This window comes from Pezoporus occidentalis, unplaced genomic scaffold (genome assembly GCF_034315485.1).
Source record: "Pezoporus occidentalis ecotype Australia unplaced genomic scaffold, CSIRO_AGI_Poc_V1 ctg61, whole genome shotgun sequence".
In the NCBI taxonomy this organism is placed as follows: Eukaryota; Metazoa; Chordata; class Aves; order Psittaciformes; family Psittacidae; genus Pezoporus; species Pezoporus occidentalis.
In genome coordinates, this window is record NW_026915955.1 from 3,421,686 (window position 1) to 3,445,099 (window position 23,414).

A 23,414-nucleotide genomic window follows, 5' to 3' on the forward strand; every position below is an offset into this window, starting at 1 on the left:
AGTACATGATCTATATGTTATTTCTGGTTTGAAAGTCTATAATTAAATTAAAGTATTTCAGAGCATGAATAGTCATAGAAAACACCAAGGTCATGCAATAAATACATTACCTGTGAGTAAAGATATTGGCAAAGGTCTTCCTTCAGAAATACACCTAACCATGTACCTAGTTTGGAGGGTACAAGTTTTGAACACCATAGTTTGTTTGTTTTGTTCCATTAAGTGGAAGTGACATATAGGCTTTGAAAACAAAAATAACATCTGCCCTAGTAAGAAATTTCTAGAATATCCTGTTAATTTACTATCATAAATAAATACCACATAATGTGGGGGAAAAATGAACTTGTATCGGGGTCCTAGTCAGGACATCAGGTAATAAAAGGAAGCCCACAGGCACACTTTCTGGGTCTGCCATGACAAGTGGAACGTGTCTGAAGAAGCAGCAGTGTGTCTGGTGCAGACTTCTGTGAGTTAGTCACACCAGCCTGCCTTTAAAGTCATTGGAGAGGAACAGACATGTGAAGGACACGAATCATACAGATATTGTACTGCAAGCACCTAAGGGTGAAACACAATCCATCCAGTAAGATTACAGGCATCACACTGAATCCCATTGTGCCACATTTCCCCCAGTTTAAAATGCATCTAATTCTTCCTTTCTGCTCCCTTATGTCTGTTGAGCTTGTAGGCACACCTGCTAAAAGAAGCATTGCTGGTTGCACACCTGCAAAACACAGTATGGAAGTGACCCCACACCTCAAGAGAAATAAATAAGAACTTCATTGAATAGAAGTATATTTATAAACCAGAAACAAACTATACAGTGGAATGCCCTTAACGTCCATAAAAGTCAGCTCAAATCACTACAAGTAGAAGGAGCGAGTCCTGCAAAAGACTGCATTGTGTCAAGATACACGAAATAGCCCAGAAAAAATGTCATATTATTGCTTTTTATTTGCTAAAAATAACTGCTTTGGAACACTGATAATTTGTTTTGGTAAGAATTACAATATGAAAGTCCTAACAGCATCCTGTGTAAAAATTTTTTTTTTCAAAGATAATCTCATAACCATCATATTTTGCCTAAGAGATTTACAATGAAACTCAAAATCACTTTTATCTTACCTAGAAACTGCTATAAGTAACATATGATGAATAAGTTGTTCAACTACGATGGTTCTGAAAACTTCAATACATTCAGATGTGTGTGCTCCACTAGAGTTCATCACCCCCTTTGGCAAAGTCAGCAAGATTTTACATTTTAAAACATCTTAGAAAAATCACAGTTCAGTCTTCCATTTCTACATGCAGTCCCCATTGTTCCTGAAATCGCAGGAGATAAATTTCTTGGTCCTCTGATGATTCATCAGATACCTCTCTCTCACACAGTCTGGATAAAATTCCCTCTTTGTCAGGATCTTCACACTTGAATGCTCTTTCACATACCTGATTTTCAGCACTGGACAAAGTAGGAATATACAGTCTTCCAGTGTGAGGATCCCAATCTACTAATATGGTCTGTTCACCCTTTTTATCTGTGAGGCCCCGTGTTATTTTTTTCAGCTGAGGATAGGATATCTGCCCAGATTTTCCTGTATCCAAGTCCACCAAGTTGACATGGGTCACACCTGGCAATTCATCTACACCATCAATCACCTTCAAACTAAGTTCCTCTATTTTGTGTCCCAAACAAGGGTCTGCTGCCCTCACCTCTAGCTGGGGGCAATATGGCTGTCCTGTTTTCATAGTAACCAAGTTCTCCAAGGCAATCTGTGGCTCACCTAGTAGTCCCCTGGGGGCAGAAATGTTCTCTTCCAGTTCCTGAGCAGGACTGAAGTCTTCAGCCCTTACATCATGCTCATACTCTACAGTCTCTGTACTTTTCTGTCTCAAAGTATTCTTTGTTCCAGGATGGCCATAGGATGGCCATTTCCCAGTTTGGTCCCCTTCTGCTAAAATCTCTTCTTCATGCAAAATCTCTTCATGTGAAGTCTCAAGCTTCAACTGTTTCGTTTCCAGCACTTCTTTTGAAGGCAAATCCTCCTCTCCAGTACCATTGTAAACAGTGTAGTAATGGGGACTTTTCCTTTCCGATAGATGATTGGATTCCCGAGATGGCTTGTACTCATCCCCGTTAACAGTGATAAGGTTGATCACAATTTTCTCACATGGTATGAAAACTCTTTCCCTGCATTTGTCAGTGTAGTGCCATAACTGGAAAGCAAAAATAATTTCATTTGTGTGAAGTATAATAAAAATACCATCTTGCTGCTTTTTACACTGCCAAGTATTTTTAAAATATAAGGCTAGGTTAGACCTTATTAGAACTTTATTTCAATTCAAGGAAGAAACCTGCAGGAGTGTTAATACTTTTTTTATCTAAAGTAAAATTGTATCATGACCAGTTCTAATGTCCCTTTACCTCATCTTCCCTGTGTCAAAATAACGGTCAGAACAATCTGTCAAACTCTGGTTTTGCTTCCATCAGCACCGACTCGAGTGACTTTGGAGAAAACATTAGAGTTGTCCACGGGTCAAAGGTTACAGAACCTATTCTGCTCTTTTAAGAGGTAAAGAGCAGGCGCAGTCAAAACCACATCCCCCAAGCACAGAGTCAGGTACCATGTTACAGTATAGCTTACAGAGAATTAAATATCACTTTTCCTTTCAGAGAGGAAGCTATACATCAGGTTGAAAAGTGGTGTATGGAGCCTGAACTGTGCCATCTGTCACAGGCTGCTTTTGTGAACATTGCTGCTGCCACCTCTGTGCTGCTCTAAGTTTCTTCAGAAAGGTCAGCATGTTGAAACCAACTCCCTTATGCCTCCCATCCCATGGTGTCATGCAGATTGTATTAACATCAAAATGTTTATTCATTATTGTAATTTTATGTTTACAGTCCAGTGATTTATTTAGAGATAACTGTGAGGAAGGACTACTGGGCTCATGACCTGGAAACCAGGAATATTTTTTAGACTTCATAGCATCTTTCTGAAAGTTAACAAACTTTGCAGCTCTAAGAAACTTACAAACATTTTTATATATAAAGTGTATTTGGGCTGTTTAAATAACAGAATGTGTTTGTTTATGCATTTTGGGGTGTTAGGAAATGGCGCCATATTTGAAAGTATAGCTGAAATGCAGATTAAATTATCTCTATGATGCACATGTTAAATCCTTCACAATTACAATTAAGTGGAAAATACCCAGTAATACTCCAAGAAAGCATCACAGAATTTCTGTACTGCTTCCCTTCTTGTTTCTGAATTCAACCAAATAATGACTTTTGTTCACTAAATCTCTACAGTGCTTCTTCCTATATAAATTTAAGTGCTGACTTCCTAACAGAGCTTGCCTCAGTGCTTATGGCAATGGCATTTTCCCAAAAAAAAAAAAAAAACAGCTCTGTTCTGATGCTCACTAGCTCTGGTCATCTTTTCAGATCTGTTCACCTTTTTAGACACAGTTGCTAACTTGAATTACTACTCTTTTTCTTGCATTTAATAACACTCAATGTGATGTTCTTTTTGTGATATCGGTGCCAACTAGAGCTTTTATTTGCAGCTAGACAAATTGCACCTAGTCTGGGACTCTGACTCAGAGCCCCAGAAAATACACACACCTGCTGTGAGTGTCAAGATGGCAGTGACCTCCCACAACAGGGAACACTTACCAGGTTTGTTGGATGTTTCTGTTTGCTGACATGAATATACTTGTGCACACAATAGCATATCATTGAAATAAAAAGGGCAGCTAGCACAATAGGCAGAACATATCCAAATATGACTGTTGTAGTTTCATCACCTGTTTTATCTGTTAACAAAACATAAGCTTTCATTATACTGAGCAACTTTTTAATGCGTTCAGATAGTAATGTGTGCACTCGTCACACATTCGGTATCTAGAAATTGCTTTCTAGATATGGGATATAAACATCTTAGATAAACAAGTAATTTGCAGGAAATTAAAAAATTAGATTTGAGCTACAGGACAAGTTATTATCATTATCTAAATTACACATTAAATTCTAAAAAGTAGTAACAAGCCCTTCCTCAGTTTCTCCTGCCACTAACTTCAGACTGACCCATATCTGCTACTCCCAAACATTATTCAAGGAGAAAAAAATATATTCTCCGTTCACTAAGACTCCAAGAAAGCAGATCTTTTTCTTCAGAGGTAGTGATGTACCTTCCAGTCAGTGGGTCCCAGCTACGTTTTATTAAAGGCAAAGACTTTCTTCATCAGTACAAATGCTCAGAGGGAAAAAACAATGCTTCACTCTCAGAGTGGATACATAAAAAACCTAATCATCATAATGTTTTCTAACTTACGTCTTCTTTTTGTAATTTGCCAGTTTACACATACCTTTCAAGGTAGCAATGCAATATTCTTTGGAGAACCCACTGTGCAAAAGTGGTGTGGCGACATGTATCTGGGCACTGACACAATAAGCTGTTCCAGGTTCTAACCAGGGCACAACCAAGGTGTTGTTGCTGATGGAGAACCACCACTGAAAGACATTTAAAAAAACCAAACAACTACTTTTTCTCCTGTAGCTCCTCAGTTACAGAAAAGTAAAGAACTTCTGTACCAAATGCGTCACAATCACACAAATTTTCTGGAAAGAATGATAATGTAAGAACCGCAACAGCATCCTTATTTTTCCCCAAATGCAATAAAAACTCAAGTTATTTCATAGGCCACATCCTCTGAATACTTCATCTTCCATTCAATGATTCTTCTACTGAAGAATTTCATGCTTTATATGAAGTAGCACTATGTGCCATGAGTCAGCAACATTCTCATTCTGATGTTGAAATCGAGCTAAGGCATCATTCCAGCACTGTCCTGACCCAAAGGCCAGTGAAAAGCACACAGTACAGTTCCTCAAAAATCTTTCAAATTGGGATGTTCTGATAAAGATAGGAGCCTTAGAATAAAGGTGCTATGCAGACCTTTGAGTCAAGTAATTGCTATACATCAAGTGTATTGACGAAAAAGAAAAAGCAAAACCCACAACACGACCAAAACCCCACAAAATCCCTTTTGTCTACCTCTAATTGCTAATCTTGGCATTTTAATATCTCTTTTGACAGAAGGTGACCTGTCTGGTACAAAGTTTCTTGTCTCTTTTCAGGAAATTCTGAGATTTGCCGGAAAGATACTGTGCCCGGAGGATGGAAACAGAAGAATTAACGCTTTTGTAACTGATCACTGAACTCTTCCTCACCTACTGTGCTTACGCTGGGAACTACTACTTGCCAATGGCACATAAATCAGCAGAAGCATCAGATGTGATGAGAAACAATGCAGTTTGTCATGATGTATTATGAATACTCCCAGAAGACCAACTGGCTGGGGAGCAGCCCTGCCAAGGAGGATCTGGGAACAGGCAGCAAGACCATGAGCCAGCCAAAATGTCCTCACAGCAAAGGAAGCCAACAGCATCCTGGTCTCTGTTAAAAGAAGAGGGAGCAGACAGAGGGGAGGGAATATCACCCTCCACTCAGTGCTTATCAGACCATGTCTAGAACATCATGACCAGTTTTGTCCAACCCAATACAGAAAAGTCTGACAAACTGGAATGGGTTTAAAGGATCACCAAGATCCTCAACCTCCAAGTGCTAGAGCACTTGCCCTGTGAGGGGCAGCTGAGGGACTAGAGTTTGGTCCATGAAGGGAGAAGTGATGGCTTCAGAGGTGACCTAACGGCAGTCCCCAGGATGACCTATCAAGACAGAGACTCTTCACAGGGCTGAATGCAGGAAAGATGGAGACAGTGGACATAAATTCAAAAAGAGAGGTTCAGATTTGATAAAAATAAATTACTTTCTCCCTAAGAGGAAAGTCAAGCAGTGAAGCTCACTTTGCAGTCCTCATCCTTGGAGGCTTTCAGGATGCAACTGGACAAACCTTAAGCGACCTGGTTACAGCTGACCCTGCTTTAAACAGGATTTTGGACTAGAGACCTCCTGAGCCCCCTTCCAACCTGAATGATCCTACAGTTTCTCTAAGGCTATGAAACCTTTTTCAGGCAGACCAGACAAAGCGCATTTCAAGAGAACGGATTTAATAAGCAGTTCCACAGCCTTGTCAAATCTTACCCTCTTCTTTGTTTTTCTGTTGAGGACAGACACGTTGTATTGCAGGCCAGGATACACTTGAAGCAGAGATATGGATTCTCCCTCAGGACTCCTCTTCCACTTCTCAGGAGCAGTCAGAATGATTGAAATAGATTTCTCAGTAGAAGACACACTTACCATGGGTGGATCAATTTTAGCTGGAAAAATGAACATGCACAAAAGGCAGACAAATGCAGCAGAGGCACACAGATTTGACCATGAAAGGTTTTTTTTAAAGTGGTTGATATTAAATTTTCATAATGCTTTGGGGAGTCTAAGTAGGACTTTGAACAATTAACTTATATTGACAGAAAATTATTTCATCAGGTAACTGAAGAGGATCTTTACAGTGAGAAGGTGAATACTGGCTTGGAATTTTGCCTAGGAATTCCTGTGACTTTGCAGGATAAACAACCTTGAAACTCAATTTGCTGAAACAAGTTAAATTACCAACATGTTCTCAGATTATCTGGCACAGATAAGAGATATTGTGCTCTGGAGTATGATTACTGCTTGATTTAATAGAGCCTTTTCAAAATCTGAGTTCTTTATGCTATGGATGGGCCACAGCTTTTATTTGCCTTGAGTAAAGATTTACCATAGCACAAAATAACATCCAGTTTATGTGAGACCATACATATAACACACATCTATCCAAATTCTAATACAATTATTTCAAATTACATCTGCGAAAAGCATAAATGTGAAACAACTGCAAAAAAATCTAACCTCATGTTCAAATTAAAATATCCTCTATGAAGGCACATGCATTCTGAGCACACAGATTACTCAAGGCCATAGAGCATCTGGCTGTGTGATTAGCTTTCCTTACTGTCTGTAAGAGGGTTGAATCGTGTGGTCTCTACCCAGTCAGAGCACATCCCATTTAGGAAGGCTTTAACGCTTGCATAGTATTGTTCTTCATAGTCAGAGGTCTCACTGGACAGGTCACACCATGTTCTGTTGATATTCCTGCATTCTGGCTTTCTAATCCATTTGCCAACGCCATATCTATATTCAAAAAGAAAGAGAAAGGAGCTGTATAAAAGCTATTGCCATGATATTAGTCAGCTGATAATATATCACAGAAACTGCTATTATGGCCAATAAAACAGTTTACTTGTCTTGCAGAAATCTGCACTTCAAGGAATCCCCAGCTTCAGCTGAGATAAAACACATGATTTCCACAAGTTTTTGATGAAAAATAAATGAGAGTAGGCTTCAGCCTCCACAGCTTTAAACTGTAAATACATGATAACAGTCAGGGTAAATATTTATATATAGACAAGTAATTCTCTCAGAGTGGTCAGTGCTTCATCCTGATGTAGAGACAGATTCTGCTCAGGGTCTTCAAGATGAGCGGACAGGAGACTACCTATTACTAAGTGTTACTTCTTTTTCTAGTGGAAAAGAAAGACTCCATTGGAATACAGTGAACTTCAAAATCCTTCTAGTTGAAAAATGGGCATATACCTGCTACCAACAATGCATTAGTACTAACCAGCTCCTATACACTAGTAGAAGAAATCAAGATTCCCTTGGAAAATTCTTGCCTGAATTTCATCAAAAGCTCCTGCTCCTCAAATTCACATTATTAAGAACTCCCCCTTTGGCTGCTAATTAGTAAGGATGTGTGGCAGCTTCTGCATGACTGCAGGACAGCATCACTCACCAGCCTTTTCCACCTAGCTCGAGGCATTGCTCTCCTAGGTAGGTAGAGGCACACAGGGATATGTTTATGCAAGATAGCCATACCTAGGACTAGACTCTTCTGTGGACCAGCTGACCTGGCAGACAGTGTAGCTAGTGCTCTCTGAACATTTTATCTGATACACAATTATCTTTCATTCCCTAATTACTGAGTACTCTCCCCTTTTCTAGGAGGTCAACTATGTAATTCCTATTAGCACAGAGGGCAAGATCTGAGCAAAAGATGTTGCTGTCTCCGACTGTAAAAGCAACTCCTTGTTTTTTTTTGGTAGCCAGTTCCAGTCACTGGAAACTTCTGGAGATTTACATTTGTTTTAGTGTCATGAAAACAGTACTAGATTGAGGGAAGTGTAAATATTAGAGGTAAAGACTGTTACATCTATTTATAAGCCAAACTTCCAGCACTGTCCTTTAGAATGATTGGAGGGAATAAAGGAAATGGATTTTGGTCCTCACTCAAATTCCCTGATACCCTATAAAGGTGCAGACCTTAAAAATATAAGGGCCTGATTCCAATCACATTACTTGATTTTTAGAATACTTGATAACTTCAATGGATTCTCTCCTAGACTTGAGAGAGCAAAAAATTTCAGGGGTAGGGCTGGATGTGTTAGAACAGACCAACAGAACACCAGGTGCTGTTAATATTCTATTAAATACTACATCACCAGGTCTGTTTAAATGCATACAGAAGGCTAACGTGTATAGATGCCAATCCACAGCACAGTCCTCCTTCATTCTTCTGTCTCATTTTTCAGGAATGCCCTTGAAAGCTTTAGTCTGTTGCATCCTACACTTCCTTCATAGGAAGGAAGTCTCCTTACAAGTGTTTTTAATTGGATTTGAAATAAACAGTGCCAGAGAAAAATTAAAGCTGATACTGCTTAAGTCTAACCCACATTTTAGTTCACACTTTACTTTTTTGCAGTCATATATTGCAAAAAAATAATTTTTTAATTACTATTTAACATGCTAAAATAAAAGTGGAGAATAAAACAAACAAGCCAACTTACACCAAATACTTCACCTTGTAGAGTACTCCATGTCCTGTGCCTTCTGGTGCTGACCAGTGAAGGACATTCTTCATGTTTACAGATTCAAAATGGACATTCCTAGGGTTGGGCAAAGAACAACACAACACACCTGAGAAAAAAAATAAGAAAGAACCAACATCCCTAAGAATCTGCAAATACACATGCTTTCAAGTTAAGAAACAAATCCAACTTGTAAGTAAGCCATAAAATTCTACATACTGCTGTTCTTAACATTAAAAGCACAAGGAAGAGGCCATGGAAATACAATTTTTTCAAGTGTCCCTAGCTAGTGCAGTCACAAATTCCATCTGTATGAACGTTTTTTCTCTAGCAAAACCAGCTTTGCCTTTTAGGGTAAACAATGGTATGGAAATATCAGGGACTGGAAGCTAGAGCTAGAAAAGTTCAGCATAAAAGACACATGCATTTTTAAAATTGTCAAGGTATTTGACCATCAGAACAATTTAACACTGGAAATTGTAAAAATATTCTTGATGCTTCAGTAGAATCTTGTTGTAGGTGAGCAGACTTTAAAAAGTCAAACCAGGTATTTTAAAAAGACATGTGGAGTCCACTGCATACAGAGCTTTACAAACAGAAGTATGACTTCACATTGGAGAATCAGAGTGGATGATCACAATATCCCCAGTGTCATTTGATCATCCATGTTGGTTCTCCAGAATGTCAGAAGTGAACACATACTGCTAGGTCACTCATCTAAATTTCTATTCATTGCTCCACCCTTTGAAATTAATAAGCAAGTCTGGGGCTTTTAAGAATAATCTGTTTCTCATCTTCCTAATACACACTCCTAACAAATAAATCTCATGAAGATGATTGCATTGCTTAACTGCTTGCAAAACAGAGGCCCATGGGCTCAGGGTTAGAATCCAAAGCTCCAAGTTGGGACTTGATCCCCAGCACCTCCTCCATGAGAACTGCGCCCATGGGAGCAACCCCAAGACCAGCCCTGAAGCTGGAAAGGAGCTTCTCATTTGCTAGCAGCCACAAGAGCATAATGGGGAAGAGAAAGAGTAGCTCTGTGGTTGTTCTGGACTTTTCAAAACCCTTTAAGCTCTTCCTCCAGGGATACAATTCTAGCTCTTCAGACATCAAAAGGAGACAAAGAAAGGGGGAAATAAAGCATATTAACATGAACAGTGGGAACCTCTCTGAATGAATAGTCCTTAACCTTTGTTACTTCTGTAAGCAGATCTTAGGGGTTTTCTGTAGTGTATTTCACTATTACTAGAGTAATTGTGTTCATCCTCCTGTATATGTAACATACAGTTGCTTTTGCATGTAAGGGTTACTGATTAACTTGATCATTCTATCTGTCTTTGAGGCAAAGAGCATAAACTTTTAATACATTTATTAGGACAATGTTCTTGCAATTCTGCAGAGATCAACTACTTTAAACTGTCTTGATGGAAACTCTGGGTATTCCAAACTCAAGCTGTTTGTTAATGTTAAAAACAAACAAACTCCAGTATATGCCTGCATCTGTATCTTCAGATCATAAAGCTGTTTATGGAGGGTATTTCTAATGTTGCTCTCTTATCTCTATTACTTAGCTTGTGTAGAGTGTCTTTCAATTTTTTTCTAGTATGAGAATAAGTTTTGTCAGATACAGTCCTTAGGCCAAGCTTACTTATTTACAAAAAATATGCAGAAAGTCTCATTTCCTGGACCATTTGAAACAGAAATGCCCAGTGACAGTCATCTTGTAAGAGCTCAAACTATAGAAGACCAGGGATGTGAAAGCAGCAGAAAGAGAGCTCTGGGATTCTGCCTTAACATTTGCTTTCAAATGAGAGATACAGAACCTAGAAAATAAAACGTTTTCATTTCACCCAACATAAATGTCCTCTACAACTGCTTCACTAAAACTAATCTAGATATAAAGATGAAGCTGCTCAAGAGAGAAAAAGAAAACAGCCTAAAATTTGCCACATCTGTTCAGCAGAATAGAGAAGCTCCTAAACCACTAATGTATATGCTACTAAGAAGAGCAAACCAAAACCAGCGTCATGTGGACTATGAGAAATCACCCATGCACCAAGTCTTATTCTTTGCACCAAATCCCAGCACTAAAGTGTATGAGAGTGCATGAAACATATCAACTGTTGAATGAAAGATTACAAAAAAAAAATAAAATAAAATAAAATAAAATCTTAAGTCACAAAATCCTGCCCAAGCCCCAGGAAAGGCAACCAGCCAATCCATGTAGGAAAAGGGTGAGTGACCGAGGCACAATCAAATTTTCTGATCCAATTTCCAAGTAGGAGGAAATACTACATAGATATTTTCTTAGATTGCTGGGAATCAAAGCCATAAAAGGCTTCTCATTAAACCTTTGGCTCTGAGCAAGGCATCTACTTTGTAACAGCCACAAAGAACAGAGGAAGACAAAGTCTTCCCTAGGTTGGTTTATCTTTCTAGTTAGGATGGACCAGACTGACTGCATCTCTCTCCCTCCAGTGGAGATGGTGGTCAAGCCCATCAGCCCTGATGTCTGCTTCCTCAGTAGTTAAATTTACCAGAGATGCACCTTGTCCAGGAAGGAGTGGAGGGGAACACTCCACGTCTTTACATCTTTACATGAGAAGGACGATCTATGCTCCATGCCCACCACAAACAAGGAGTAAAAGGAACAGAGTTCAGTTTCAACAAGAAAAGAGCCATTGGGGAAGCCTTGTGGGAAGAGGGGTGACACATGATGATGGGTCACCCGAGAGGGCTGCTGGAAGGTTTGAACAGCAGATTAGAAAGCCATCTGCCAGAAATTACATTAGTATAGCTGATTCTGCTTTGGGTCAGTGGGATGGACAGAGTGATCTCAAAGTCAGCGCCAGCCCTATTCTGATAGTCCTTCTTACACCACCTAATAAATCTGGCTTTGCACTGCATAGTAAAAAATCCAGAAGGGATACTGCTGTATCAGGTACCACCGTAAAAAGGTACAGAGCATCCCTAAAAGCTCACTTCTCACACCTTTTTTTTTTTTTTTAAAAAAAAAAAAAAGGTTTCAAAAGTATGTACTGCTTATCAGGCTAATCCAAAGTCACCAAACTGAACTGGCCAGAGGCAGCCAGGTTACCACAGACAAGGGAAATTACTTCCATGGTTTTCTGAATAGTTTTTGTTTGCCTATAACTTCCATTTGTCCATCCTGCCATAAAAACATTCATATTCCTCAAACACATCTTACAGGAGCAAGAGTCATGTATTTCTGTTACATGAAAATATTTTTAAATTAGTGATATATAAAGGTGTTTTTGTTGCTTTTTTTCCCCCTTCCTCCCAGTGTGGTTTCTGCTGTGGTAAATGAAGTTTCAAAACAGAAACACTGACTGCAGCAGATGAGCTAATCTCAGCACACAGAACCCACAGACTGTATCTTTACAAGATCTAAATCATTACAACACTGCCAGTGTTGTAAAACTCCCACCTACCCCCAGCTCCATGTGATTTGGAAGGCAGAGCGACCAAGACCATTAACTTTCCATTAGCTGCAAAGCAAAGATTTGGTTTCTAGTTCTGGTCTTGCCCCTTTAGGGAAGGGTTCTGTTTGCCCTTACAACAAAACACACAAATTTTTCATTCATCAATTCTGCATCTGTAAAGCAAGACTAAAACTAGTATGCTCCCCTATTTCTCCAGGAAGAGTTAAGAATAAACTCTTCCCTGTCTATTCAGTGCTCAATAGTATCAGGAGGCATGTGTAGAAAACACATCGTATGTAGAGCTTGCAGGGTTGTTAGTCAGGAAAGGACTCAAGTATACGTATCAGCTGCTTATTTCAGTATCCTGCTTTTAAACACAATATATCCAGTTGTGTTCTGATTTTATTTCCATTAGCCAGGATTAACAGCATGAGTATCACATGGAGTATTTTCAGTTCGTACTGGCCTACATGACAGCAGAAATCAATCATGCATGCTGCTTTGCTAGGTTTAGTCTGTCTCATCGATAGTCTGCAATGGCTGTCATCACTTCCCAGCACGGAAAAACCTGCAGCCCTTATTACAGTCTTTGGAAACTCTGTTAATCAAACCTTGAGTAATATCATTCATTTCTTCATGACTTTGCACACCTGGACTGGAAAGAAAATAACTTAGGCTTGCAAACTTCACCACCACAATGAAAATCCAAGTCCTGATCTTATTCTAAAATAAGCTACTGCAAGACTCTCCAAAATATACGACTTAGCCTGAAAACACCTTCACGTGCAAGCAAAAAACCACACTGACGTCAGTGAGATTATTCACATGAGTAAGATTTCATGGCAGGTACCTCATCTTCTCTTTATGAAAGTGCCTGCTGGGTTTACAAACCTGGTCATTTTTAACTGCATACACCACCCTACCTGGTATGTGCCTTGCTCAAGCTGGTACCGTTCAAAGCTTGGTTTTGGTTGTTGTGGTATCTATCTACCCATCTATACACATAAACATACACAAAGACACACACACATGTATATAGCCACAGCAGTAAAACCAGGGACTTATCTCCTACAGGTTTTAAAAGAGGAACTCCTTTTCTGACAACACCAGGGACTTTCGCTTCAACTACTGTTGTATTTTCTTAAATGGAAGCAGCCCTTGAGAGCACCTCTGATGGAAGCAGCTCCTTTGTGCTGTGCTGACTTCAGCTGTGGGCAATGCTGCAGGCACTCCCTGTGCTTTGCCATTTGCAGCTGCCACTTCAAGGCCATGGATGTGATCCATGCTTATACACCTATGAGGGAGGGCAGCCCTTCAGACAGGCCAGGTCAGAGATTCACCTTTTCCCACTGGGAGCTTAGACCCACCAATGTTGCACCAAGCAATTTAGGAGCAATATAGGACACCAAACATTGGCTTCAGAAAATATTGTAAGCTATTGCCCTTTCTTTTGTCTTTCTGTTCAGCTTTGGGCGAGTTCCACCAAACTCCTGTAAAACCTTGCTTGCTCCTATGATGCAGCTGCTACTACTTTTTAAGGAATTTTTGCTCTTTTCTTCCTCCACCTCATCTGTTTTAATGGTTATGCTGTTCTCAGTGAAAAAAATACTCCCTCAAACACATGCCTATGCAGAACATAAAATGGTCAGACTCAGTCAGAACAAATGTCCATTTATCACCATATTTAGTGGCACTCTCTAGCAGAGTGTTGCGGCTTCCTTTTCCAGTACATCTGCAATCTCAAGCAAGCTGGCACTGGCCATGTGGGAATTCGAGGGAGTACACCAAGTGGTAAACAGGGGAACCAAGCCAAAACTGGAGATCAGTAGGTACAGAGAGGAAGGGAAACCCAGTAAAGCCAGGAATAGATGTTAGCATCAGTACCTGCTATTAGTCATCCTAGCAACAATTTAAATTAGTTGACTTTTTCAAATTAAGAGGGCTCGAAATTTTTTCTCTGTGGTGATTCTTTTGGACTTGAACTCAAAAGGCTGGATAACGAGGAAGAGAAGGAGAAGCACACAGAAGTCACTGCAGCTTAGCTGCCTTTCTCCTGGTGGATTGCTAGAACTCTGGGACTGCAGGTCTAAAGCCAGCCTAACAAAACCCTTGACTTGAGCAGCGCTGGTGGGAATGTGGGGAGGAGTGCGGAGGCGATTTCCTGTTTTAGTCACAACAGCACTTGAGAGCTAACCACAAAGCACGATGTTACCCTCCCAGAATTGGAGCCCATCACTCCATTCACAGCCTGTTCAGAGGGGGCACAGGGAAGAGACAGACAGGGACAGAAACAGGGACATAATACAACGTGAAAACCAGGTGGTGGAGCAGATAGAAAAGCATGGGAGAAGAAGTGAAGAAACATTGAAGAAGGATAACAGTTGGGCATGTAGGGCTTGTTTTTGAAGAAACAGGCAGGCTGCCATTGAAAACAGCTGAGCTTGAGGAGGTCATCTGGGTAAAGAGTGTGAGTGGAAATACAGCCTGAAGAATGGGAGAGACGCAAAAGGGGGCTGAAGTTGCAGCTTGCCTTGAAACGTTCTCCTCCTCCATGTGAAGCCTTGTGTTTGTTATCCTAACTTACAAAAACACTTCCACAGAGAATATTGGTCAAAGAACATTTCAGACTCAGTCTAGAAAGACCCAGGTTCAGAAAGGTGGAGAAAGTCTCCCCAGTGTATTGAAGGCTTGCTAGGAAATAGCCAAAGGCCATGGCAACGGACACCAATTCCTTTTTGCCAACTTATACGACAGAAAAGAAATAAACTGAATTTTCTTCTTGTTGGTTTGCAAGTGCAAGAGTAAAGCTCACACTATCTAACCATGCCTTGCTGCAAAAACCTTTCCTTGATGCACTTCAGCAGGAGAAAGCTGTTGTTTGTATGTTTTCTATTAATTCCGAGTGATCAGTACTGGCCTGAAACAAGGCGAGTAAAATTCAAGGTGTGCTTGTCTAAGATTACTCACAACCCCTTCAAGGCTTTCAATCATAATCTATTTGAATGAATTTCTGTTAAGTTTGGAATGAAAAACACTTTGACAAAAAGAACTAAATTAATTTTAAAAGCCCCTTGTTGGCACAATTCCATGACAACAGCTTTAAAAAACAAAACAAAACAGGTGTTTTGAAGTTATATAAAATATTAAAAACATCCCAACTATCCAGGGTTTCATTTTGAGGACTTCCTTTTCTCCCTGGAACATGTTTAGCATTACCAATGTATTAGTACTTCGATCAAGCACAATCCAACAGCCAACAAAATAAAAGCTTAATTAGAGTACCTGACATTAGAATACATCTTACATTGGCTTTTCAAAATACCCAGAGTTTAAATAAGCTTTCTTCTTGAAATACTCTAAAAATTATGCTGTGTGACAGTCACCTGTCAAATCTTGATACACCACATTTTGGAACACTCCTAATCTATCCTTACATAAAATACATGTTTTTTACATACAAACTGAGCAAAACTTAGTTTTGGCTTTCATCTATTAGTGCTGGCTATTATCAATTAGGCAACAACTGTCAATTCTAACTTAAATAGGGGAGATTCAAGTTACATATAAGGAAAAAGTTCTTTACTGTGAGGGCAGAGGCACTGATACAGGTTGCCCAGAGAAGTGGCAAATGCTCCATCCCTGGTAGTGTTCCAGGCCAGGATGGATAGGTCTTTGAGTCAGCCTGGTCTAGTGTGAGATGTCCCTGGCCATGGCCAGGGGCTTGGAACTAGATGATCTTACAGTCCTTTCCAACCCAAACCATTCTATGATCCTATGACAGCATTGTTTTTATTGCCTCACAGGTGTTGCTACTTGCTCTCTGATGTACTGATGACTTGTCTAGAGAAGGGATTTTACTTTTCTTGGAGTCCAAACTAATTTGAGAAATTACTGATTCTGAATCCATTTTCCCTGGGACGGGAGATCAAGTGTGATGCCAATGGAGGATGAGAACTTGTCTTCATTTCTGAGGGAAATGTAATCCGCAAAAAAAAAGATGCAAGCAAAATACCTTCTTCTGCATCCAAGATGTGAGAGGAAGGACCAACACTCCTATCAAACTTGCAATGCCACCTCTCTCACAGGTAATTGGGCTGCCAAGGTCACACAGCCACCCCTGTCTGAATGATCACAAATAGCCTATTTCCAGTCCTCAGCCAGTGATTGCAAATGGCAAGAGGCAATTTCAAGTTCCCCCTGTGGGACAACCAACACGGGTCTTGTATGGTGCTGGAGACCCACCAGCAACACCCCAGCAAACATGAGGCAGCAGTGGGGCACATCTCTGCCTCTTTGAAGCACTCACAGAATCATTTTTCCTTCCTGTGCCCCACATTTATTCCTCTCCCCAGAGATGATGAAGGACTCAAGTGCCTCTGGGAAGCAGCAGCTTGTAGAGAATCCACAAGAAATGAAGGTTTCCTGGGGTACACACCCATTTCTGTTGGCTTCCTGTCAGGTATGGGCTGGTGTGTTCTGAGGCATTGTATGACTGTTCAGTGTACCACAGCAACTTCAGTTGTGAACATATCAGTACCCGATTATAGGTATAGCAGTATTTTTAATACCTTTCCCGTACTCAACAAGCATTTTTTTGTCAAAATCACCAGTCATGATTTTTAGAATCATTTACCCACTACAGGTTAAAGTGATTTTGCTGTAGAGAGGAAGTTATTTAGCATAATCACCTATGTCTTTTACACATAGGTTCACAGAAGACTGCCTCAGAAATGGTTTTAAAGGTGGTAACATGCACAGGTGGGACAGCGGGACAGCTGACATTCAAGGGAACAGCCAACACACTTCAATGAGATCAGGAGCCTGACCATCACCGGGGATGGCAGAGAAGCTAGCTCTTGGTCATGTTTGGATGACTGAAAGTTAGTTTGAACTTGGAGAGCTGAACAGGTCTAGATCTGTACCTGTCTGCTATCTTCTTACAGTGGGGAAAAAGCCTTGTCAGCAATTACACATGCCTCAGCTTTCTCAGGGCACAGATTTTGGTGCTTCTGAGTCACATCCTGTACATTACTATTTTGACTACAGTACCCCCTAAGAGCAGGATATTGATGTACTTTCAGAAAAGATAAGGAAAGCAAAAAGAAATTAAGTCTTTTGTAAACCAGATGGAATAATAAATACTAGCCCAACTGCTCCCTCCATCTTTAAGAAATTAGTAGGAAATAAATTAACCCCTTTCATATAAGAGCTGTAAATACCTATTCATGTGTGTTCTTACGCACAAAGTGTGGCTAAGCTCAAACACATTAAATCTTGGTAACAGCATATAAGATCCTTTCGCCCCCTGAAGCGACATGCTTCTCTTTCATCTTTTGGACACATTCCTATTCCCATCACAGTAAAGGGAGTAGAAAATAGCTGAAAAACACTTAAGTGAGATTTAACTCAAGGTAGTGTAAAGAAGGTATATACTGTGGTGTAAAGAAGGTATATACTGTGGTGTAAAGAAGGTATATACTGTGGTGTAAAGAAGGTATATACTGTGGTGTAAAGAAGGTATATACTGTGGTGTAAAGAAGGGAAGAAAAGTCTTCCTCCTGTCCCTTCACTGACCTTAAAATGCTCTTGAAGTAGTCAGACAGACAGGAAAAGTCATCTATTTTCCATAAGAAAGAGATATAATCTCTTCATATGTAAACTATCCCATACCTCTAGTCCTAGAACTTGTTTCCTTCTCTTTCTAGTTAGCCTAGTTTTACAGTACTGTTTTCAAGCTAGGGTGAGCAGTCAATAAAAAACTGCAAGTTCCTGGTATACCAAGAATAAAGCACACAGATCTGCACATCATTTAAACACAGCTGTCAAGAGAAGCCTCATTCTTATCTAGAGAAAGGCCTGTCTTAAAGAATTCAGGGTTTTATAAAACTAAGCTTCTTAAAATATGGGAGCTTTTGTTTGGCTCATGAAAAGGGTGATTTTTCTCTTTTTTAGCTGTTAATCCTGTAGTTGTAGATAATCATCACCTCCTGGAGAGAAATAACCAGCAGAAATCAGTCTACAAGCCACAACTATAAAAACAAACAAACTGGAACCACACATGCACAAATGACTTGAGTAATCTTAACTACTTGCTTCTCTTGGAATTAAGACTATAAAGGCCACTAGAGAACAACAGTCACAGAAAGGTAAGGTTGTCAGCTACAGTGGTGAACCTAAATGTTCACATGCAGAACTGCAACCCACACCTAAGTTCTGGACTTTAATCACAAATCCCAACAGTGCTGGAAGTTTCTCTATAGACTGAACTGCCTCCTTTAACCATTTCCATTCCTAATTACCAGGCAATAAGAATTTGTTAAGTTATGGAAATAATAAGTGAAGCCAAGCACTAGGGCGCGGATTGCAGCATTGTCTGGAAAAGCCTGGCATGAGATTGGAAGTTAAAGTTGAGAAGATAAGGATGAGCCTTTTGACTATATGAGCATGACAATCCTTCATATACTGTAGTTCTCCTTATCAAAAATTTCTTTTTATTTATTTCTATGTTACATGTATTCTTTTACCCTTCACCTGGAAGAGAGTCAGGAAATACCACACAAAAAAAAAAAAAAAACAATCTCAGCCATCCCATATACTGCCACTCTTATGACTGAACCTTTGTGCCCTCTCTGGTAAACAGATAGATGAATGCAGTTCAATCTTGATGAGAGTATATAGGTGTTCTCTACTTTGAATCATTTAGCTAATTAAAGAAGACAATTGCCTGCGAGTTCTGACTGCATTTTGGTAATGTGCAGCCATCACTTCAAACTTCCCAGGACATACACATCACAGAGCATAGCCACAGGGCAATTAGGCTGCTTATTATGTGCACACTCCATTTCTTGTATAAGAAATAATCTTATATAAGAAATAATCTTCAGTATGCTATTTCATACTTTAGCCAATACTTACTGGCTGTGTCTATGCAACAGGTCAGCCTCTTCCCAAATCCAAAACATACCTTAAATAACCTCATGTCAATACCAAAACATCTAAGCACTGCTCAACTTGAAGCCAAGCATTTCCCTTCTGTCCCTCACAAATTACGACTGGTGCTCAAATACGAGGTATTCATGCAGGAATAAAAGTGGTTTTCAGGCCTTGTTTCTATCAAAATAAGCCAAGCAAGTTGCTTCTGCTGTCCCAGTTTTCATGGGGAGTGAACTGCAAAGAGCAGTCTCTCCCCTCCTCTCAAGCTCAGGAGCAGCATCCACGCAGGTTTTTAAAGTACTGCATTCATACTGACCTCAGGAAGCCTTCTCAAGGATTCACTGTGTATATGCAAGGAAGAAAGGAAGTAGATTATTAGCACTGGAATACTGCCTGCCTCCTGGATGGTTTTAACACGATAAAATACGTCTGGGCATCTATGCGGTCACTGAACTCCAGTTCAAGGCCTTAACTACAAAGCCCTCATGGTGACCCCTTTTATCCTTTCATTCTGCATTTCCCAGATCAACATCTTGATCAAAAGGGACGTTTTGTATATTTCAGAGCACTTGTAACTCTGACAGAAAACACATTGATATTTGCTTACAGGGATGCCTGCAACTGCTTTTCAAAATGTAAATCTATTTTATAATAAAAATATGACAATGTAAAAGATGAAGGACAAGTAAATTAAATCAGGTGTGTCAATGCAGACCAAGCAACTTATACAAGTATCAGAAAACATTAAGAGGGGGAAGCTTTCAAGGTCCCATCATAATAAATATAGTTGGTATAACCACAAACCAACTCCAGTGAGATCCAAGGCTATGTCTACATTAATGAGTAATGCAACCCGATAGGAGCGGGTCTGTTACATGAAAATACTGGTATTGAGAAAATCTTGTCTACACTACATGCATTTCAAGGTTTTTTCTTTTTAAGACTGGACTAGCTCTACTTGCATTAGGTATGCTGATGAAGCATGTCTTCCAGGGCATCTTCAGCCAGAATAAATCCAGTTCTAAGACTCTGTCACAGTACAGACAAAAGCACAGTAAGTGAAATGACTGAGACTTGCATCAAAATCAGATGCCTCACCTGAACAAAAATAGCAAGCAAACCTTAAATAAATATTCAGATTCATTTCCCTTTCCTCATATATATTGTACTACCCCTGGCATTCTTTCTTTCTTCTGTAGAGATCTGCAAGACAGAGGCTGGATTTTCACAGGCCAGAAATTTCAAGGTTTCTCTAACTGCAGAAGAATGTCGCTAGGGAAACCTCCACTAGGAGCATGGGGAAGAATTTTTGCCCTGTGTAAAACCAGGCAATGCTCTGAGAGCCTGTTAGGTTGGCAGATCATTAGCCAGCAATGCCCCAGAACAGAATGCAGTCAGACACTGCCAAAACAGTAGATGTCATCCAATAAGGATGAACTTGTACCCACTAACACACCACAGCAAAAACAAAAGGTGTTTTGCTGAAAGAGGTGAAAACTGAAGCTCTAAACCTTCAGTGTAAGGCACAGCTCTCCCTTCTGTGCTGCTATTGCTATCAAAAAAAAAAACCAAAAACCTGAAACCATGTACAGCTAGAACCTCAGGAATGTACAGATTCCTTTCTCCCTTGAACAACCATGAGACAAACCCAACACAATCCCCTTGACATTTTTTTAAATCTTCCCTGGAATAAAATAAAAAAAAGTAGTAATCAAATTTTTATAAATTCTTTCTTAAGGGCAATTAAATGACAGTTATGCATATTTTCCAAAACACTTGTAGCGATCATCAACAGACTTATATAAGATCAATACAACGTGGTCAGTTAAGTAAAAAATTGGTACCCTCTGAAAATCACTCAAAATCACTGATGCATAATGGAGCAGGTTGGGAAAAGAGTTAGGTGAGACAGAGTACTCAGTGCTACTCCACAGTATTCCACATATGAAGAACACTCCTTACTACTGTTCAGCTCTCACTGAACCTGGAAGTTTTGCTGTGGATTAAATGGGAGCAAACTCTGTCCTTCTGTATTTACCTTTGGAGGCAACATTTACAAGAATAAGCACAGAGTAGGTTTCTAATCCCTTCAACACCTTGCTCAGTTTTATACTCGAGAGATGTGAAAAAGGAAATGGCATCTGATGCTTTTAACAGCAGCAGGGGACCCACCATACACACATTTAACAGCTAGCGTTTACAAGCTCATTCCCACTGGGGAACGCCAAGTCTCAGGTGGGAGAAGTGAATCAGAGCCATTCAGGACACCGACATACAAGCTCAGTATCTTTGCCAAAACCGCACCCTGCCTTTTGTTTTAATCTGTCTTTTGACTGCACAGATAGGACTCCTGGGCATGGCAACTGCCAAACACAAACATATATTTGGGAATACAGGCCAAACACATTTTGGGAATCACCCCAATGACTATAAACAAGGGCTATCTCAAGAGCATGCTATCAATTTACAGCTGAAAGTAAATCAACCTACAGCTTCGCAAAAAATATATTTCCAGCATAACCAGGAAGAAAAGAAAGAGATGTAAGAAACATTACAGAAACACACAGTCCTTGTCTTCTAGTTAAGTATCGGGGGCCAGAAACACGAATATTAAATACAGGCACCGTTAGCTAACACGAACGGCACACCGCAGCCCCGCACTGGCCCGACCGGCGGCGACAGAAGCCACCTCCCGGGCTGCTGGCTCGGCTCGGAGGGACAAGCCCGCGGAGCTGGGCCAACTCTGCTCGCCCCGGCCGGCCGCCCTGCTGGGAGAACCGAGCGCGGAGACGACCGGAGACGGGACCCGCAGCCCGGGGAGAGATGCGCACCCGCGGAGGGCCGACCGGCAGCGCCGCCACCTACCTGTGTGCGCCGCGGGGGGAGGCGACAGGAGCAGCGGCAGCACCAGCACCCAGGCCGCCCCCCGCCGCAGCTGCCTAGCACCCATGGGCACTCACATCTCCCGGACCGCCGGTGCTCTGCTCCCCGTCGCCGCGCAGACGGGAAGAGCCGGCTGCGGCGGACTGGGCGGGGGAGGAACAGTAGCAGCCCCGCGCTGCAGGCGGGGGCTGTTTGGTTGTTTACGGGTCCCGCCTAGGCAGGTGTCGCTGCCGACGCTTCGTCTTGCGCTGTGGCTCCGTCTCCCAGACGAGGGATTTCTTCTGCTGCACCCCTCGGTGCTTGCACTAATGAGTAACTCTCCGTTGAAACCACTAGATGTGGGTGGGATGTTGTTGTACCTCTTTTTTCATTTTGCAGAGGAAGGTGAAGGCCAACACGGTACAGCTGTGGATGTTCAGATGTCTTTTGTTTCCCATTATTTTTTTATCAATTGACATGTTTGAACATGGGAAGAGGCTATGGAGTCTCCACTCTTGGAGATACTCAAAATCCAGCTGGTCATGCAGCTGAGCACCCTTCTCCGGCTGACGCTGGTGGGACTAGAAAGGCTGTAGAGGTGTGGTCCCACATCAGTAGCTCTGGGATTTTGAGAACACGTTTTTGTTGCAAACAGAGCTCTTGCTGACTTTGTGTGAAGCTTCTCAGTGCAACCGCTAATGAGAGCAGAAGGAGATGAGGGAACATGCTGTGCTCGTGGAGTGCCACAGATTGAATACTTGAGGAAGTTCTAGCAGTTGAAGGTGCTGTGACATGAGTGCTTCTCCTCCCATCAGATGGACCCTGGCCAGCTAATTTCCTGCCAACTGATCTGATTTGCTGTTCTCCCAGTTGTTTAGTTCCCTTACAGCTTATCTCCACCATCCTTGGCACCCATTTGCCAAGTTTTTTGGTTTCTCCATTCTTTCATTACAATTTCCCTCTATGCCATTTCCCTCTCAGGCTTTTCTGCATAAAAGATCTTGCAAGCAAAAGCTGAAACCTGACTACTACATTCCAATCCACTTTGAAGTGATGGTCAGCATGGGTTGTGTTGGCTGGTAAAATGAGGGGCTGTGTCTGGAAATTGTTTGTCTAATTCTAATTTGCAGAAGAAATGAAAAACTGCATATGGTATATATCTAGTGCCTGTTCTTATAGTGGAGCTCCTGCTAGATCTTTCTCCCCAGATGCTGTTTCCATGTGCTTCACACTGGTTTCTCTCCCGGTTAGCTGTCTGTCACTCCTCCTTGCAACTCCTGTGGCTTTGCCCATTGTGCCATCCACAT

General features: G+C 40.9%; 1 protein-coding gene across 6 annotated transcripts; it reads right to left on the bottom strand.

Moving 5' to 3' along the window:
• Positions 1 to 778: 778 nt before the first annotated feature.
• IL20RA (interleukin 20 receptor subunit alpha) lies at positions 779 to 22,256 on the bottom strand. Of its 6 annotated transcripts, none has more exons than XM_062639668.1 (7): positions 22,111 to 22,256; positions 8,846 to 8,975; positions 6,955 to 7,133; positions 6,105 to 6,280; positions 4,366 to 4,510; positions 3,674 to 3,813; positions 779 to 2,214 (listed from the first exon to the last, which is right to left on the bottom strand). In XM_062639668.1, exons 1-7 carry the CDS (start codon positions 22,193 to 22,195, stop codon positions 1,288 to 1,290), a joined length of 1,782 nt encoding a protein of 593 aa, XP_062495652.1. In that variant the 5' UTR covers positions 22,196 to 22,256; the 3' UTR covers positions 779 to 1,287. The 6 variants fall into 6 exon arrangements, with proteins under 6 accessions (XP_062495652.1, XP_062495655.1, XP_062495657.1 ...); XM_062639671.1 differs by having other exon boundaries at positions 8,860 to 8,975; positions 22,111 to 22,233; XM_062639673.1 differs by having other exon boundaries at positions 8,860 to 8,944; positions 22,111 to 22,194.
• Positions 22,257 to 23,414: the final 1,158 nt, after the last annotated feature.

Bases quoted from the DNA above. Each gene is read 5' to 3' on its own strand.
- IL20RA (XM_062639668.1), bottom strand. From the start codon at position 22,195: ATGGGTGCTAGGCAGCTGCGGCGGGGGGCGGCCTGGGTGCTGGTGCTG. The intron at 7,134-8,845 runs GTAAGTTGGCTT...TTTTGAATATAG, and splicing joins TACAAGGTGAAGTATTTGGT to ATATGGCGTTGGCAAATGGA. The intron at 4,511-6,104 runs GTAAGATTTGAC...AATGTCTTTCAG, and splicing joins ACAGAAAAACAAAGAAGAGG to TGGTGGTTCTCCATCAGCAA.